Source organism: Eutrigla gurnardus (genome assembly GCF_963514095.1).
Source record: "Eutrigla gurnardus genome assembly, chromosome: 23".
NCBI lineage: Eukaryota > Metazoa > Chordata > Actinopteri > Perciformes > Triglidae > Eutrigla > Eutrigla gurnardus.
The window spans coordinates 14,590,804-14,607,043 of record NC_139934.1 but is presented as its reverse complement, the minus strand read 5'-3'; the positions used below and the strand labels follow the sequence as shown (position 1 = coordinate 14,607,043).

The following is a 16,240-nucleotide window of genomic DNA, read 5'->3' as shown; positions in this document are numbered from 1 at the left end:
TTTTTATTTTGGAGATGACCCTTTTTAAAGTAATTATACAATTGCTTTCTTTATTTCTTTATTTGGATGTTTTACTACATAAACTATAGGAAAAAAATACATTTTCTTTTTAATTATATTTCGACATTAGAGACATTTTTGTTGTTGAAAGGAGGAGCTGTTTTTTTTTTTTTTTTTCCCTTTGCCACTTTTTTGGGGTTGAGGTGTGTTTTCTTGAGTTTAAGGTTTGTCATTATTTTTTTTCTTTCTCCTCCCCCTGTTTTCTCCTGAAGCACGCAGGCATTGGACACGCTATGGTAAACAAACTGCATTATATGGTAGATATCATTCTAATTGTCTTATACTTTGGTTTGCCCTGGGTTTCCGTTACCTCTTTCTATTCTGTTTGCTTACTGAAAGTACAATCCGCCATCAATTCCAAGGTAGCTGAAAAACTCCACCTATTCGTTTTTCTTTTAGCCCTCTCTCTATATATATATATGTTATTGCTTTTTATTGTCATCCAGTCCCCCCACCCCCCTTATACTGAATATATTCATCCAAAGAGGTCTGCCAAAAAAGAAATTAGATTTTAAGATTTTATTTGTGTTGCTTTTTTTATTTCCTGAACCTTTTTTTATTTCTTTTTATTTTAGTTCGAACACTATCCGTATGAAGAAATAAAGAATCATGATGCAAGACATTTTTTTCAATTGATAGAAAAGTATTAATATCTTCCTTTACTTTTTTTTTGTTGATCCCTGTATCCTCCTGATTCATTTATTAAGGAGAACCCTATGAAGTGAGCGTACACCGCAGATTTCTCAAGCATACAAATGGCCGACTAGAGCGACTCCAGTGAGAGCAAGTAAACGAGATGAATACTCGGTGTGTTCATTAACTCCCCAACATTTTAACAACATGAGAGCGATTGCACCACGAGTCTTCCAGCCTTGCCTCAGTTGGACGCCTTCAGCCTGTTATAGAGTGACCTGTTATCTAGACTCGCCATCCTGTGCTTTATGGCGTCATGAAGAGTATTTACAACTCTTGATTTAATGGCCAAAGCCCTCACTGTAAAGTAGGCCTCAAATGAGGGTTTGATCCCATTAGTGGCCTGAGGCTGATTTATGTTGGAGATGGTGCTGTGCCCAGACCAGCACACATTTAATAAAGTGCTTAAATGTGGCATTAGTCCACCGATCTTGGGTGCAGAAAATCAGACCAGGAGTAGTGATGGAAGCACATGATTGAAAATAAAATGGCGATTTATTACGCTGCACACCGGGGAAATTGCAGACATTTATGTTTAAGAAATTGAAGACTCCCGATCTGGTTTTAGTAGTTGCGATCGGTGTTACTTTCTTTCACTGGACTTTTTAATCGGTAAATAAATCTGTCTGGCCACAGATGCAGACCATAAAGTGGAGAAATCTGACCTGTGTGCGATCGACCCCTCATTAACACTAACACTAACTTATATTTCTTATACTTTACTGGCCTCACTCCTTGCATGAAGAGACTTGAATCCCCCTTCCCGATCTTTTCTTTTTATTTATTTTTTTATTTTTATATAAAGATTGCATTGAGTATATATGTATATGTATATATCCTGGCTAACATATATACATACATATATCAATTCTCCTAATCTAATCGATATGGCCATGAAACATGTTAGCCACACCCTCTTGCTGTTTTTATTTATTTTATTTTACTTTATTTTATTTTAGTTAACAAAATTAACGTACTAAAATGAATAATGACCTCACACCTCTTCTGAAACTAAACAAAGGGAAAAACTAAAGAGGCGAGACCGACTTTGATGTTCTGGTTGAATAGAGGAATAGAGTGTGCTGAAAGCCACCGCTTCTAGTGACTCACTCAGTCTGAAATTTGACAAAAAAGTGATGAAGCAATTTCGAGCTCACATCAGAGATCCTGTGGTGAAATTCGAGCCGAGGCATAATGAGAAGCGCAATCATGTCTGAGGACAGATTTTGCCTCGGAGGACACGGATTCGAGGTGTGACTCGCTCTATTCAGCAAGACATGGAAGTCGCATCTCCCCTCTCGATTTTCCCTATTCTTTAAAAAAAACAAAACCCTCTTATTTCCATTGACTTCATCTGTGATTGGTGACCTTGGTCCCATCCTGTCCCTCCTCCACCTCCACACTGGCAGTATCCAGTGGTTGTGTCCCTGCATCCTGTTTGCATGCGTCTTATTGGCTAGAACGTCTCCCCATCAGCATCCTCACAGGGTGTGACTGCTGCTCTAGCCCAGCGTCTGTCTGTCGTACACGTTTCCTTGCATTCCTGTCTCAACCTCAACATTGAAAGCTCTCTTCCTTTCCCTGTGTGTGTTGTTGTCGTGGTGCCCTGCAATTCCATTTACTCCCCCACCACTTTACCATTTTGCTGCATCTTGCATCTTTTTGTTTGTTTTTTTCTTTCTCACTTAATTGGTCTGTTTGTGTTGTGTCTAAGAGACCCCCCCTCCCCTCTCCCCCTCCTCCAAGCCTCACTCTTCCTGTCACGGTTTTCCATTTAAGTGCATGGCTTTTGTGTCACCCTGTTAGCTTGGATGGATTCATTTTTGTTTCCTCTTAACCAAAACAAACCCTCGCACATGAAATAACACATTCAGTCCATATTTGGACCTGGTTTGAGCAATCAAATTTCAGAGGACTTTTAAAGAATCCTCACCCAACTCACCACTTTGACTAAATTTACTAAAACGATGTTACTAATCTACAAACCTTTGTTGTAACTGTACTAACAACCATTTTTGTGTCTGACTTTCCCTTACTTACAAAAGTACTAACCGATTTTGTTCACCCTCCAACCCTTTTAACTCTTTTCGGCACACAACTTAAAAAAAGAAAAAAACTCCCCCTCCCTTTCTCTCCCCCATTCCCTTAATAACTGTTGCCAAAACAGCACTCGCCCCAGGCCTCCCGCCCCTCCCTAGTTTACTAACCTAGATATGTAGTTTAGTCAAAACTACATATTCCATATTTAGCATTGATGTAATAAATCACTCCCAGCTAATACATGTTGACAAGCTGCCAGACACCCACCGAAGTCCACCGCTGGATGGGAACCGCTTCTTTCCCTTCCCTGTCTTGGACATCCTTCCTTCCTGCAGCTCTCTCTCTCTGACCGGAGCTAATGGTGTAAAAATATAACACAGCAAAAGATGCAATGTAGTACCAGCAAGGGTAAGTGATACGTTTCCCAGGTAAGCTGGCTGCCTCCTCTCTGCACAGAATCCCAGGTAAACTACATGAAGGCGCTGACAGGTGTCCACACGCTGCTGCTGGATGCTCCAAATCATGAGTGCCTTTGGGAATTGAAGGAAGAACAAGATGTTCTTTTGTGGAGAGAAGCTGTGTGGACCATGAGAGCTCCTTTTTTCATTGGATGTAGCGTCCTCCATATCTTCCTTTATATTGGGGAAGTAGCGGCTACTCTACTTGTTTCACCATTAATTAAGCATTAATAATAACCATCATTATACATGGTGAGTTGATTTTTAATTAAACTTTAGTGACTAGTTATTTTACTGTTAAACAATGAACGTATAAGTAATCGTGTCCTGTTATTCATAACCAATAATTTACAATAATTTATCATTCATTTATTAGTAAATAAGCCATATTGCATCATTGCTGATAAGAGATGATAACAATGACATTCTGATTACACTATTAACAGTTTATTGTTGCACACAATATAACATGATTGCAAAATAATTTGTAAACTTTTAATAATAATTTGTAAAGCATTTGTAAACACAATTGATGCACACCAAAGCAATTATTAATAATTCACAAGGTAAATTATGCTTTAGAAATTAAACTGTTTAACAAAGTTGTTTATTTTTCAGTTGGAATTTTCTAAAAGCCATCCATGTAATGTTTAAACACAGTTTACAAACCAATTAACAAGCCTCAGATCATGTTTTTTTGCAGTCGTTTTATGAAGAATTTCTTTAAGGTTTACAGATAATTTGTTAATATTTACAAATACTTACTGATATAAAATGATATGAGTGTATATATAAATTGTAAAAAGAGCATAAATAATAGCATTAATAAGAATCGGTAAACATGCTTTATTCCCATTTCATTGTTTGCCAGTAAAATTACTTGAATTAAAGTGTAAATCTGAATAAAGATGGTGGATGAGCAGTAGCAGTACTGTCACTAGAATAAAGGTGTATACAGGATCTGGTTGGTCCTGTCATGTTGACCTTCTATGTGGATTAGAAGTGTGGTCACTGGACTCAGGGTAATTCCCCGTTGGGATCAAATTGACATTTGTTGTTTGATGAGATGTGGATCTACTTGACGGAGCCTTTCTCTGAGGCCGCAGCATGTAGTCCTGCAACCAGACCTAGTCAATGAGCCGGTTCCGCGCTCGGCTGATCACACAGCAGGACTCCACGAGGAGAACCACGAGGTGAACCATGGGAAGCCTCGTCTCAAATGCTTTGTTATTCTGGAGGTTTATGAGAAACACAAAAGAGAAAGATTGATTATAGAGTGGATTGCAGAAACCATTCCCCCACCACAGGACCCAGGAAAGCCCCCCATATGATCTGGACTCGGAGCAGAGTATATCCCTTCACAGTACATTCTATCATACCTGGGTCAGATCAGTCAGCTCTGATCGGTCTGTCATGTGTGCTGGGCTGAAGAAGTGTTTGAAGAGCTACTGGGTAAAAAGACAGGGATCCAATAGAAGCAGCTTTGTGTGTCCTTTAGTGGTGTTGTTAAAGGTTTCTGTGAAAGGGGGACCAGCTTTTTTGTCCCTTTCATTAATTTCAATATAATATCCAGAAGAATAAAGTTTTAACTTGGAAAAAGGTGCAAGAAAGGATGATAGAAATGTGTTAATCAGCCAGTCATATTGTTCTATTTATCAGGTATTCTTAGATTATCACACCAGGCTGTGTTTCAAGACGGGAACTGTAATCACACAATCACAAAGGCTTATTTTCAGACCACATTGTTACATGTACCCAGGTCTGTTAAATACATTATTCTTGCAAAAGCAATCACAGTTGTGTTCATACAGTAAATAATGGGGTAAGCCACCATTTCATGTTAATGAATGCTTTGGTTCTGTCACTTCAATTACTTTGAATACATTGGCAACCGAGGGAAATCAAACACGAAAGGTTTTTCTGCCTTGTCTTGGTGACGAGTGAAATATCCCAAATCCATTTTTCTTCACGCTGAATGATGACATTCAAAACAGAGAGAACAAGCAGCAACATATCTCTTGTAGAATGTTAATATTTTACTCCCCTTCCTTTAAAGACTAATCCATCTGCATTTTGCAGTGAAGGTTTTGTTATAGTGATGTTTTCTGATTTCCTCCATACGGTGCGTCCTCCAGGTCAGGGGCATCGGGTTATTTCCACCATCAACCTTTTATATCGTCAGCCTCTCCTCTGGCCAATGATACAAGTACTTGTAATATTACCAAATAGCTGAGTGTGCAGTCTAGCTAAAGCAAAGACTAGCTAGCTCTCGTGAACAATTACGTCACTTCAGAGGAAATGCTAATTTCTTTTGCTTTTGTTTACAATTGACTCTTAATGCATGTGCTTATTTAGGATCTTGCTCTTGGGTCCGACCTCTGATCACATAATAAATGAATGAATGAATGAATGAAATCCATATGATTACTTTGCATACTTAAAATCTTTGATGAGCCATTTATTGGGTGGAAGCCGGGATGTCAGAGATGGCAGGAGAAAGAAGGACAGGACAAATACATTGTGAATGTCTAATTTCCCTCTTTAGCTGGGAACTCTCTAGGTGTCTGGCAGCGAGTCAATGTTCCCTCATGGCCCCAAACAGCACATCCAGCCCTGTAGGTGTACCATCAACTAAAGCTGATCAGATATGTTCTTCAGCCCTTCTGTCAAAACATATGTTACACAATATGACTCTCTGTCCTTTATTTCGAGAAAAGGTGAAATTCCGTAGGAGCGTCTTAAATGTCGTGAGACAGCCCCTCCCCCCCGAAAACACGCGCACACTCGGATCACTGACTCTCCCGCTGAAATCCGAAGATCTTCTGAGACAACCCCAACAAACTGTCAACCGTCGGATCTTCATGGCAGATACATGTGGCCAATACAATCGCTCTTTATCTCCAAGTAGCAACAGCAGACATAAAAATGAGTTGCCCTGTTAAGAAGGGAAGTACGGCAACAAAAAACAACAAGAAAAAGACAAAAAGAGAAGACGAGCACTGAGCTGGGGCGGCTGGTCTGTTGAGTGCAGTTGCTAAGAGTTTCCTTATAAGCCTTTCATGTTAGATGCTTTAGATATTTGCTGTGATTTACATCCAGTTCAAGCTGTTTGTTTTTGTATTTTTATTTTTGCAGAAATCAATTATTTTGTGTATTAAAAACAAAGTGAATGCGTCTTTGCTATTGGCTGCTGTTTGTGAAAAATGATGCTCATCAAAAGTACATTAAAGGGAAGTGGATCCGACATTCAAAGTGACGTAGCACCAGATGCCAAATCTTATTGTAAATGGCCAAAATGTAAGTTGAGTGAAATGAAGGTGTCTTGTGTTCGCATCACATCTGAGTGCGCGGAGGTAATGGAAACCAGATGGTTGCGTACACAGCTCCCTGCAGTCCTGTATTTAAGCTGTGGACGTTTAAGCAGGAAAACAGATGTTGAATCAGACAGGTGAGTACTTCACTTTGGCCCAGGCCAGCTCCATTACAATAATTGGACTATAAATTGGTCACTAACTGCAAAAACTCCCTCCCAAATCAAACGGCATCATTTGGCATTATGTCTTTGTAGCAACATAGATGTGGCACTGATATCAAATAGAGTCATGATATAATACGATTAGCCAAATTATACTAGCATTTTCATCAAGTACTGCAATTTGCTGCTTTGTGATGAGTATGATGTAAACAGACAACTTCTGGAGGAACGGCAGAGGGGAAACCTTTGTCCTCATCCCAGATGCATTCTAATTTGAATTGAGCGTAGATGTGCTTTCATTTCCAACGTTTGCTTCACCTCATCTTGTGAGGTCTTGTGTAACATCACTGCAACAATCGTCCCCGCGCTGTTATTAAGGTTCCACCGCTATCAAGTCAGTCTTGTTCCCGTAATACAAGCGTACTGAGACTTTACAGACAGAAGATTTACCTCACCATCTATGCATCCGTTTCTTTTTTAATATTTATTTTCTGCATTTCAATCTACACCATCTAAGACCGCCAGCTCGAGGCTGTGTGTTTGATTCCACTTGGCAATTTCAGCTCTGTTAGCGATGAAACATGCGGCACAGAATGTGTAACCTTGCACAAAAGACGAGACTTGAGGCATTGAATATTCAAAAGGGATTTTTTCTTACTGGTCGTTCCTCAAATGCGGACTGCTTTAAGAAATAATTATTGCTGAATAGCTATGCCTATTGCCGAAAAGCCTAGCTGCTATTTCTATAATAGCCTTACTGGTAAATTCATGTTCTTGTACTGGCTGCTGTATTGGTTTTGACATGTCTGTTGAGATGCAAGTTAATTAGTGTAGGATACAGTTAAAGCCTGCTTTTGCCATCACTCTATGAAATCAGGGGTCAGTGATTGCACAGTGAACACAGAGCCGTTCCATTGGTTTGCTCTTAGCAACTGCACTCGAGAGCGAAAGCCCCCAGTCTGAGTGGCGCCTACAGCACCCAACCAAACGACACCAGTAGGGGACAACCCCACCTATCGCCTGTGTTTAATCCACTTTCTTCCTTGTTTTTCCTCCTCATTCTTCGAACTTCTCTCCGCTCTCGTCACCCTCTTTATTCTGCCTGTCCCTGCCTCTACGTCTATGCCTGTCTCTTTTGGGCCATGCCTATGCCAGGTGACCATCTCGGTGGATGGTATATTGACCACCACTGGCTACACCCAGGAGGATTACACCATGCTGGGTTCCGATGACTTCTTCTACATTGGTGGGAGCCCCAACACCGCGGACCTGCCCGGATCGCCAGTCAGCAACAACTTCATGGGCTGCCTTAAAGATGTGAGTGTCTCCGTGTGAGTGTGTGGATACAAACCTATATACCCACCATCCGTCCTACATCAGAGCATTGTGTCTCTCTGCCGTTGAATTGCCTCTTTTCATAATTGTTGTCTCTTTTTTGGGGTTTGAACTCTTTTTGTGGTTGTTTTATGATTCTTTGTGGTCATTTTGAGTCCGTTCCTGGTTGGTGCGTCACTCTTTCAGGCCCCTTCAGTAATGTGATTTGCTCTGTATCTCCTTGCTTCAAGCTAGCAGGAATCATACAAACATCACAAAGTTGCACACGTTCTGCTGTGCTTTAGCATCATCCTCACACCTACTGCTGCAAACATATGTGTTGATACCTGGATCATCATTCTGTTTAAATATACAATCTAATATGTGAGAGGAGGAGGTGTCAGACAAGTGTTGAAAGTGTTGTTTCCTCTGCTCTTCAGTGTGGAAGAAATTCACAAACAACGTTTCACAGTTCTACTCTTAGCAATGAACAATGCCTGTACATGCACTTGTTAGGGATATATATGTAGAGGACAGCTGCCTTATAAAAATGTTATATCTTCAAGTCTGACCGAAAAATCTGACTTTCACCAAGGCTTTAATTCACAGCTTAACAAGCTGTCAAGAGGACCAATCACAGCTCCGAGTATAATGCCCTTGTAAATGTAATGACTTGTATAGAGGCGACGCAACATGGTGCCATCGCATTTCCACATAAAACCACGCTGATTGAATAAGTAATTACTTTTGCCATCACTTTTAATGGCTCGCACAGTAATCGCTCTATCTTAATTATGCCTGTAGAATTACATTTTCATTATTTGGGTTGCTATCAGAAGGATCCCTAGTGGGCCTTAAACTTCCCAAGGCGTTAAACTATCCTCTCTCTTCAAGACAAGGCTGGATTTACAGTCAACCTACAGACCGAGCACAGGGACAAACGGAGTGTAGTGAGAGCTAATAGTAACATAGTGGAAGTAAAGAGGCAATGTGAGCCAAGTGCTGGAAATAGTAAGACAGAGCAGATGGTTGGAGAGCAGATCATTGAAGACTCTGTTGGTTAGACTCTGGGATCTCCCAATAAGTAGCCAAGAGAGAGGAGAGGAAAGGAAATGAAGAAGACCTAACTGGATGTGGAGGAGGGAGTTAAAAGTTTGGGTTGTTTTTTTGAAGGAATAATGGAGTTGCATTTGTCAGATACAATGGCGTATTAGGGCCACTGCAGGAAAACACCAGAGTTGAGAGAAATAGTTTTTAGTGGAATATTTCTGATATAAACAAGTTGGTTGGTTCAGCTAACACTGGATGTTTGCCGTGAACAAGTGAAAACTTAGCCCAAATCGCCCGATCAATAAACACCCATAAGATGACAATTTGGCCCATATAAATAAAACCACCAACAAGGCGTTGTCACACGGTGGATTCATTAGAAAAATAAATGCAAAATAAACATTCATGGGAAGTTAGTCAGCATAAATGCCGGTTGATAGCATTATAAATATGTGACTTTATAAACCCGCAAATTTGCTACTTTATATGTTGGAATATTGCCCCCTCTCTCTGCCCCGTTTTTTTACAGTGGCCCTAATACGCCGTCGTAGTCAGGTACAAAGTAAGTTAAGGTAAATAAATGAAAATGTAAAAGTAAGATATGGTTGACAGGGATGGCAATAATTATCGGGGAGAAGTCGGCGTTAACATTCACGTTAACCTTCTGCCAAGGGCTGCAGTTTTGGATCAACAATGTTAAACATGACTCAAAATGTTATGTAGTCAAGTACAGAATGTCAAAATGTTGTTTCCTCATGACAAAGGAAGCTGTTTGCGAACAGCGAGAGGCAGTTTCTTCCAGTTCCTATTGGCCAACTGAAGATAAAGAGTTTTAAAATGTCTGGGTTTAACTTCAGTCTGATCCACTCCTCCCCCTTCACCATAGACCCATATTTGTCTTTGTTAGGGGGTTCAATTTGGCCAGAACTGTCAGGAGCTCAGCCACAGCACATAAGCCTTAAGTTACAGTCTTTTACTACATGTCTGCAAGTTTCTTAGGTGTTGCCCAGAATTCAGTTTTGAATGTGGTGAAACTCGACATAAAATATATTGGGTGATGATATGCAAAAGTCTTTGTAACAGCACGGACTGTCAAAGTAAGCACTCGGTCGGTTTGACAGTCAGCACTGACTGAGTCACACAAAGAAGAGTTTAGCAGAAATGGTAGAAAATACAGGGTTGGGTGGGAAAAAAACACCTCAGAGAACACTGTGAAATCCAGTAAAATCTGCCGAGTGCGCCGGCGTCTGCAAGGAGTGAAGTGGTAGCAGGTGTGTGCAGCCAAGGTGAACAGTCTTATTTATATTTGACCCCAAAAGTAGACCGCAGTAAGTGCAATTACTGTTTTTGTGCATATTTTCTTAGAGTAATACATCTCAATACCAGACCCACTTTATTACTTTTTGAAGATGTGTTCAGTTCAGAAAGGTCCACCTCAATCCAGACTTGACCGTACTTGGTCAAGCTCGAAAGTAGGAAGGTAACCGTGCAGGGGAAACCAGCAACAAGAGTAACCGACAGCACCAGGCAAGTAGTACAGTAGCAGCTGCAAATAAAGAGGAAAGTGAGTGGATGGGGGGGTGGACAGCAGTGTGTTTCAGCCTGTACTAGTTCAGTGGCACAGCTTGGATTATCAGTGGTGTTATGGTCTGGGGCAAGGCTTTCATGCTGCCACCGTGGTCAAACGCCTTTGATACGCTTGGCTGGTACCCTCCAGGCAGCACAATCCAAAGGAAGAACACAGCAGAAGAAGAGTGAAAAAGCACCAAAAGAGGCACTGAATCCCTATCAAGTTTCTATTTGCCGTGTGTGTGCTCATATGTGTGTGTGTTCAAAGTCACCCACATGCTATGATCATACACTGTGTGGTGTGTGTGTGTGTTGTGGTTTCTAGGCTCCCGGTCAGAGTGGTGTGGTGTGAAATCAGGTCTCTCTGCACCCCAGCAGAGCTCCTCAGCCCCCTAGTCCTGTTTCCACAGATCCCTCTCTCCTACGCAACCTCCGCCTCACCATCTCTCTCCCAGACAGTGACCTTGCTATCGCCCATTTTACACTCCTCTCTCTCTCTCTCTCTCTCTCTCTCCCTTTCGTCTTCCCACCTCTCTCATCTTCCCTTTCTCGGGGGGCCCTTTCGTGTAATTAAGTCCATGGTAGCGAGCTGGCACGCCAGCTATTCCATCCTGACGGCCAAATTAAAATTGATTTCTTCGACTGATTCCATACACTGGATGAATGCTCTGGCCTCACTCTCTCTCTCCTCCTGTCCTCCCAGCATCGTATTGATGCTCTCTCTCTCTCTCTCTCTTTCGTCTGTAGCTTTCTCTCGGTCTCACCTTTGTTGTACGATAAAAATCTTCCGGGGTCCATCGCCCCCACTTCCAACCCACCCACCGCAAGTAAAGATTCATTTGAGACTTTGTAGTGGGAGGGGTGCTGCTGCAAAGCCTGCCCTCTGCCATTTTCAAGCTCTGCTTCCTTATCGCCAAGACAACACCATTCCGTGTAAAGTCGGGCTGAAAGTTCGTCACAAACTGTAACTTAATGTAACTTAAGGCAAACGATGTGCTATGTGGGCTCATGGAACATTCACATCCCTAAGTGCATCAAGAAATGTTTTTGCACTGCCGACCTGCAGGTGTTACATTTGCAGAGTTTCTCACTGACAAAACAAATCGATGGAGTCACCCTTGAGGAAGGCTTCGGCCCAGTCGCAGTCCATGTGGACGCCACTCGCATTCTCCGTTCAGACAGATCGCTGACGTTAATCCGAGTCAAAACAAGCCTGTGGCTCTGCAACACAAGTGAATTAATTCAGAGAAGGGATCGTCACATCAAAAGAGGGAACGCAGGCTGTGTTGCTAGACGGCATTAACGCATCTCAAAATGTTTTAAGACCTTCGACTGTGGTCTTTCAACTCGTGGACAAAGCCGGCCTGCTTCTCTGCAGCTTTCAATGAGCTGTCCAGACCTGCCCCCCCTCCCCGATGCCGAAGAACACGTATTGCTAGTGTCTGTATGAAGCCAGACACCCTGAAGGATTTGACGATATGAAAGAAAGGCATATGGTCTAGATGCTGAGTCAGCACATTATACCATATCTGCTGCTGGCTGAGCCCAGATCGTCTGGGTCCTTTGCTTCAAAAAGGCCCAGTTTATTTGCTACAAGGTTCAGAGTGGGCCCTTCGTGCATCACATGCTTTGATGCTCCCATGCATCACTCAGTCCCTCTGTCACTCTCGTCTCCCTCTCATTTGTCATACACTGCCATCTTCTCCTTTGCTGCCGAATGCCTCTCTTTTTTTCACCTTCTTTTGCGTTCTGCTTTTCGTTTTGGCATTGCCCTGTCGACTCCTATCCTTTCACATTTGTATTCTTTTTGCTGGAGACACACTGGAAGACCATTTAGATGGGGCTCCTCTTCCTCTGTCACATGAGAATTCATAGGAATACACCCCCCACCCCTGAAACTGAAAATGAGCATCATGTGTCCCTGTGAAACTACATTGTCGACCAGCTAGCAAAGCAGTGTGAAAAGATTAGGGATTCACTTATGATCTGATCTGCCACATCCTGCTCTGGCAGACTATCGATAGCCAATCACAGCTGACGTTGGTGCTAGCTAATCTTGGCCACCTGCCTTCGTTTTGCCTCCGATTCGTGACAAGCTGGATCGCACAAAATCCTCATCAGTGACGTCAATGACACGTTGGAGGAAACATCTGTCTTTGTGTATGTGATGTCCCGTCTCGGCCTCATCAGCTAGTTTGAGCATGATCATGACTAAGAGACCAGATGGCAGAGAAAAGCATTGTTTGGTGTTGATTAGTATGTCGAAAGACTTTTTGGGGGTGTCAGATGCAGCTATTGCTACCGCTTCATGTAAATATGGCAGCCCCCCTAGTCCCTAATCAGAAACGCGCCTCTTACAGTTAGCCGTCTTTTGTTCACAGTTGACCTTTTAGGCTGTTACCAAGTAGTGAGGGTAATGCTAGAGGAAAGCTCATGCAGTTTCTAAAATTGAAAGGCTTATCTGGTCATAACCAGAGTGTATCAGTTCAGAATTAGTATCTTGATATTTATTTTATGCATGTGGACTTTTTCTCTGGATGTTGGTGTGAAGGGAAGGTCACAGCTGACAGGAGATTCATCTTCTAGAAAGCAAGAAAACCACAGCAAACGTAACAGAGATCTGGCCATCAACATGTTGTCATAGAGCTAAGTATTACATTTGGTGAACCAGTATCAACAGGAAGCTTCCTCTCAGTGAAACACACTGAATTCCTTGATCATTTGAACATGGATTGTCAACACAATAATTGATCTACCCAGCGCTAGCTTACATGGGGGCTGGAGTTAGGCCACATTGCAGATATATAACTGGCCTGAAAGTCGTCTGTTGCCGCATGTTGCCAGCTTTATATCTTGCCTCATCGTTTCCCCACATGCTGTATGATGTCTTCAAAAACGGGAAGAAACGGAACAGCATGGACGGGAAGAAACGGAACAGCATGGATTAAGAAAAATAATTACCTCAAAATAAATCAGATGAAAATAAACCTTCTCCCTCTTCCCACCGGGTTTCTCTCTTTTTTCACCTCTTTTTTTTTTCTCTAACACCTTAAGCCAGGAGAGCTCATGCCTTATTAGCTGCCAGTTTCAGCGTTATCATGGCTAAGTACCAGGACTAATCTCTGCTAATGACGACATTATGAGGTGTACAGTGTATGTGGCAGCGTGGCCAAAGAAGGGGATAACCAAAGAAGGCTTAAGTTCAGGAATAACCCAGCATATCTGCATTATTGCGGTTCATCCTGTGCCTGTGTGTAGGTGTGGTGACAGAGAGAGAGAGGGAGACAGAGGGAGAGAGACAGAGAGAGAGAGGGAGTAAAGAGAGACTGTGTGAAAAATAAGATTGGAGAGCGTTTGTTACAGATACCATAAAAGACAAAGGGGAATGACAGCAGCAGTCTGGTAAAATTAGATAGACAAGACTTCCATTGATGCAAATAGGAAAACAGGCCAATGCAAACAAAGGCAGCGACTAATTACACAGATAACCAGGAAGGATCACTCAGTAGAGTGCAGATCTCTGCCACGTATGTCTGCAACTACTGCTGCTGTATTGTCTGGCTGGATGAATGAAACCATCGGTTACTGCGTCAGAAAAACATTTCAATCAAAGTCAGAAAACAGTGGCGATGTATGCACAGAATTGGCTGGAAGTCGTCATATATATGACACGTCATACAATCTCATAGACACTCACCGAGCTGTCTGCCACATAGCAGTGAGAAGCATGTACTCAGCCGTGTGTGTACTATAGTTCTGTTAGCTATTAACCAAACACATGCAAAGAAATGAAATGTGTGCAACCCTCCTTTTACCTGTCAGGCAGTCTGTGTGGGTGTGTGAGAGAGCGTGAAGAGCACTAGAATCAGGAGAGAAAACACACACACAAACAAATGCAAAGGCCTCGGCTGCTTCACACTATTACCTTGAGGACGGCCTCTTCAAACGCTGTACAGTGTTCAACAAATAAAAGGAGAACTGAAACAATGAAAGACAAGGATAATTTGCTTTGCCTTTAGCACTTAATCCATTATGAATGCATATAGTGAGCCATAGAAACACACTTTGAGCTGGAACAATAGAGCCGTATTTCATCAAAGGCTGTCGGAGACATTTACATTAAGACCGTCAGCAACATTCACTTCTCCCTGTGTCTGGGTTTCCCCCACAGCCTTTAAAGTTTTTTTTTTCTTCCTTTTTTCCCATTCATTGTGCCTGTATACTGACATTTCTGAGCTGCAGCTTTTGTACAACAACAATTATACGGTGGTTAACGGAGCTTGATGCACTGAGCATGCTGTGCATCCACATGCCCCCGGAGTCAATGGAAGCTTGCCTCGGGCAACTCAGTGGCCCAAAGTGATTGGCCAGTGTTTCAAAATGTTCAAAGTGTTAATGAACCACCAAATCATGGAGCATCAATAACCTGAGAACTCACAAGCACCAACATTCTTGGTTTGGGGATGGTTGATCAGAGCTAGAACAACAGCAGTTGCGTTCATATAGCTGTAACGGAAAGTTGTGCAATTCATTCATGTGTTGATATATCATTTCCCCACGCTGACAAGATTCCAGCCACTGTTGCCGACATTAATTTGGGTAATTAGGATGCATCTGCGAGATCTCAGCATTACGGACTTAATGGTCTTCTTTATTGTAGCTGCATTTCAGGATGTAAGATGATTAAATGAGTAATCCACCACTTGAATCGCCAGCCACACTGCACCGTCACTATGTTATATAGCATTACAGCCTTGTAACCACTCTCCTCTCTGCTCTGCAGGTGGTGTACAAGAACAACGACTTAAAGCTGGAGCTTTCACGGCTGGCCATCGAGCGCGACCCTAAGATCACCTTGAACGGCGACTTGGTGTTCCGCTGCGAGGACGTGGCAGCCCTGGACCCCGTCACCTTCGAGACCCCCGAGTCCTACATCACCCTGCCCAAGTGGAACACCAAGAAGACGGGGTCCATCTCGTTTGACTTCCGCACCACGGAGCCCAGCGGGCTCCTGCTGTTCAGCCACGGGCGTCCTCAGGGCCCCAAAGAGCAGAAGCCCGGCCGCGAGCTGAAGACTGATTACTTTGCCATGGAGCTGCTGGATGGGTATTTGTACCTGCTGATCGACATGGGCTCTGGGAAAACAAAGCTGAAGGCCAGCAACAAGAAGGTCAATGACGGGGAATGGTGCCATGTGGATTTCCAGAGGGAAGGGAGGAAAGGTGTGTGCTAACTTTTTTTATCACAATCCATTCACAAGTAGCATGTCAGAAACCTCTGTTGGCTTTAGTGGCTTGTATCAACAGAGTTAACTACTACTATCAAACAGTACTTTGATGCGGTATCATCATCAATGAGGCTTAAATCATCATCCAGCTCTCTGCTGCTTCTGGGTGCATCAGCAAATGTGCACTCGGACTAGAAGGACTCGAATAGTATCACAGATTTGCCAAAGAGAAGGAGGCTGACTTGGCTTTGACATAGTCTAGAACCGCCTCACTCTCTACGCCAATCCAAGCACGTTAACACAAAAGCGAAGACGTGATCATGCATACTATTAATAATACATGGAGTGGTATTT

General features: G+C 42.6%; 1 protein-coding gene across 5 annotated transcripts in view; it reads left to right on the top strand.

Annotated features, from left to right (window-relative positions):
* The window catches only part of nrxn2b (neurexin 2b), a 573,287-nt gene that overhangs the window by 215,987 nt on the left and 341,060 nt on the right, over window positions 1–16,240 (top strand). For 4 of the 5 annotated variants that reach the window (XM_084003189.1, XM_084003188.1, XM_084003187.1 and 1 more), the window contains 3 exons: window positions 273–296; window positions 7,882–8,043; window positions 15,443–15,881. In XM_084003189.1, coding sequence (XP_083859315.1) covers window positions 273–296; window positions 7,882–8,043; window positions 15,443–15,881 — 625 coding nt within the window. The remainder of the gene's footprint in view (window positions 1–272; window positions 297–7,881; window positions 8,044–15,442; window positions 15,882–16,240) is intronic. The other variant, XM_084003186.1, reaches the window with a different exon arrangement.